At 49.4% G+C, this 2,908-nt stretch overlaps 1 protein-coding gene across 1 annotated transcript; it reads left to right on the forward strand.

Annotated features, from left to right (window-relative positions):
- Positions 1–883: 883 nt before the first annotated feature.
- Positions 884–2,889, forward strand: LOC103173169 (nuclear factor 7, brain-like; the record flags this gene model as incomplete). The annotated part of the gene is made up of 4 exons (XM_042346775.1): positions 884–1,778; positions 1,863–1,958; positions 2,378–2,608; positions 2,796–2,889. Coding segments are annotated over exons 1-4 (832 nt in total), but the record flags the coding sequence as incomplete, so codon positions are not given.
- Positions 2,890–2,908: the final 19 nt, after the last annotated feature.

The raw sequence follows: 2,908 nt of genomic DNA on the forward strand, positions 1-2,908 counted from the left end.
CAGACCTGCGGTTTATATCTTTATGAACACAGAAAGAGCAGCGATTCCTCAAACACAACATTTCCTCTCGGGGCCTCAATGAGGCTCATTAACCAGTGACCGACTGAACAGACGAGTCACTGGGGACAGGGAATCCTTCCCCTCAGCTCCTGTGAACCCTGCAGCCAAAGCCCCATCTAACGGGGAGGGTGGTCCTCCCTGGACAAGCAGTGGGAAAGCTTCGCCAGACAGCGACAGCAATTGGAAGCTGTGTGGGTTCATCTGGATGGACTCCAGCAGTTGCCCCAACACACGCTCTGGGCTTCCCCGAGCCTTGGGTCTTGCCAACCTGCGCCTAATACTCTTCAGAACTAAGTGAGCAGTTTGTGAGCTTCCGGCGGGAGATGACAGGCAATTCCATGTGTTGGAGGGAGGCGTGGAATTCTGAGTTTGGTTTGGATCTTAAGCGGCAGTGATGGGTTTCCATACGAATCGCAAATGACAAGACTTCCTTTCCACAGAGGCCAAGTCACTGGGCAGCGAATCACAAATGATACAGCAGCAAAACAGCCCTCAAACCTCACGTTCATTCAGTTCAGACAAACTGAGGTAGAGCTGAATTAACAGCCCGTGTCTTACACACAGATACTGTGCCACTGACATACACTGTCCTGTTTGTTATCACATAACCCAAGTGAAGAGAGGCTCTCAAATTCCTTCGCTGTCTCCATTCTGTGCCACACACTGGTGAATCGCTCACATCACTTTAACTTTGCAGTCATCCTGTTTCTCAAAAGTCACCAGTCCAGAGAGTTTCCTGAACACCTCTCTCTATCGCTCTCCCTCTCGCTGTCTGTGACTCTATCTCTGTGTCTCTGTGTTTGTATCTATTTCCATCTGTGGGTACAGAGGGCAGGAGAAGCAATGCCATGGTTAACCTGCGTGTATCTATGCGATTGTGGTTTCCAGTCAACAACTAAAGGAAAGGCTTCTCGTTCTGCATCTTGAATCGCTGCCTGTACAGAAAGACAGGAAACCAGGCGCTGGGGTGACTAACCACAGGGGATGGGCAGAGCTGAACTCACACTCTCTGTTCCTCTCGGCTGCTGACAGTCACAGCACGAGAGCAAAGGGCAAAAACAACATGGAAATCAAACCCATCTCAAATATACCATCGACACACGGCAACAGCTCAAACTGCGGCCGTTGGTTTCACTGACAAGCGGACGGTTGAGGATGTAGATTTGCTCTGTGGGGACCACAGACACAATCAGCGGGTTTCACAGGAAGAGACTTGAGGAGGGTTTATCCGCCCAGTGACTGGGAGCCGCCCACACACTCGCACTGAAACCAAAACCAGTTTCAAGCAGCAGTTGCTGAGTATCAAAATGGCTTCCAGACTCCAGGCTGAGAGCTTGACCGAGGAGCTAAACTGTGCCATTTGTCTGGAGTTCTTCACTGATCCTGTTAGTCTGGACTGCGGCCACAACTTCTGTCACTCCTGTGTCGCCGGGAGCTGGGAAAAGCAGGAGAAAAACTCCTGTCCGGTATGTCACCAAGTTACTGCGGAGAGGAACCTCCAGGTCAATTGGGCTCTGGCCAAAATGGTGGAGAAAGCTCGTGAATTCAGTCTGGACCCGACACAGACGGCAGTTAAACGTCAGTGTGAGAAACACCGGGAGGACCTGAAGCTGTTCTGTGAAGATGACAAGAAATTGCTGTGTGTTGTTTGCAGAGATGCGAAAGAGCACAGAGGTCACAGCTTTCTGCCCATTGACGAAGCGGCTGAAATCTACAAGGTACCGAGACCCTCACGAGGGATTCATTCCGTTTCCACGTCAGGTTTTCCCCTCAAACACTGTTATTCTGTGCGTTTATTCCAGGATCAAGTGAAGTCCTCCATAGCTTCTCTCACACAGAGGAAGGAAACTGCTCTACAAACTGAAGCCAAACAGAGAGAAAAGATTTCACAAGTTAAGGTAAGTTGTGTCGGGGCTGATGTCTGTCAGTGTGTCTCTGGTTACTGTGTGTACACGGTGTGATGTCTCAGGTCTCTGGTTACTGTGTGTACACGGTGGATGTCTCAGGTCTCTGGTTACTGTGTGTACACGGTAGGATGTCTCAGGTCTCTGGTTACTGTGTGTACACGGTGTGAATGCTCAGGTCTCTGGTTACTGTGTGTACACGGTGGGATATCTCAGTGTCTCTGGTTACTGTCTGTACACGGTGTGATGTCTCAGGTCTCTGGTTAGTGTGTACACCTTGGATGTCTCAGTGTCTCTGGTTACTGTGTGTACACGGTGGGATGTCTCAGGTCTCTGGTTACTGTGTGTACACGGTGGGATGTCTCAGGTCTCTGGTTACTGTGTGTAACGGTTGGATGTCCTGACATTTTCAGGAACAGGTGAAGAGTGTACAGACTCACGTCACGGCTAAGTTTGCTAAAATGCACAAGAGTCTGACTGACAGAGAGCAGCGAGTGATGGGGGATCTCAGACAGCGAGAGAAGGAGATTCTAAAGCGAATGGAGACAACTCTGCGAGAGATTCAGGGAAAGTTAGAGTCTGTGGAGCAAGAACTCTCCGAGTTACAGAAACAGATGGGAAAAGACGCTCTCACCTTCCTGCAGGTAAAGGGTTGACATTATATTGCAGTTCGGTCACAGTTACACACAGTCGGGAGCCGACAAACTAATTGTGATTGACAAAGAGATCAGAGATTGAATTGGGATGTGGGAGACGCTGTACACATGTAATCTGCTGTTGTTGTTGGTGTCTCAGTGTGAGCTGACATCTGTCTGTGTTTGATTTCATTAGGAGGAATCTGCTGCCAACAGAAGGTATGGAATGAGCTTTACCAAATATCCCAGAATTGAACCCCAAAACCACGCACAAGGTGCAGTTTCACTCTGTAATGTGATGGGTCTTGT

The sequence above is a fragment of the Callorhinchus milii genome, unplaced genomic scaffold, assembly GCF_018977255.1.
Source record: "Callorhinchus milii isolate IMCB2004 unplaced genomic scaffold, IMCB_Cmil_1.0 Scaffold1680, whole genome shotgun sequence".
Lineage (NCBI taxonomy): Eukaryota > Metazoa > Chordata > Chondrichthyes > Chimaeriformes > Callorhinchidae > Callorhinchus > Callorhinchus milii.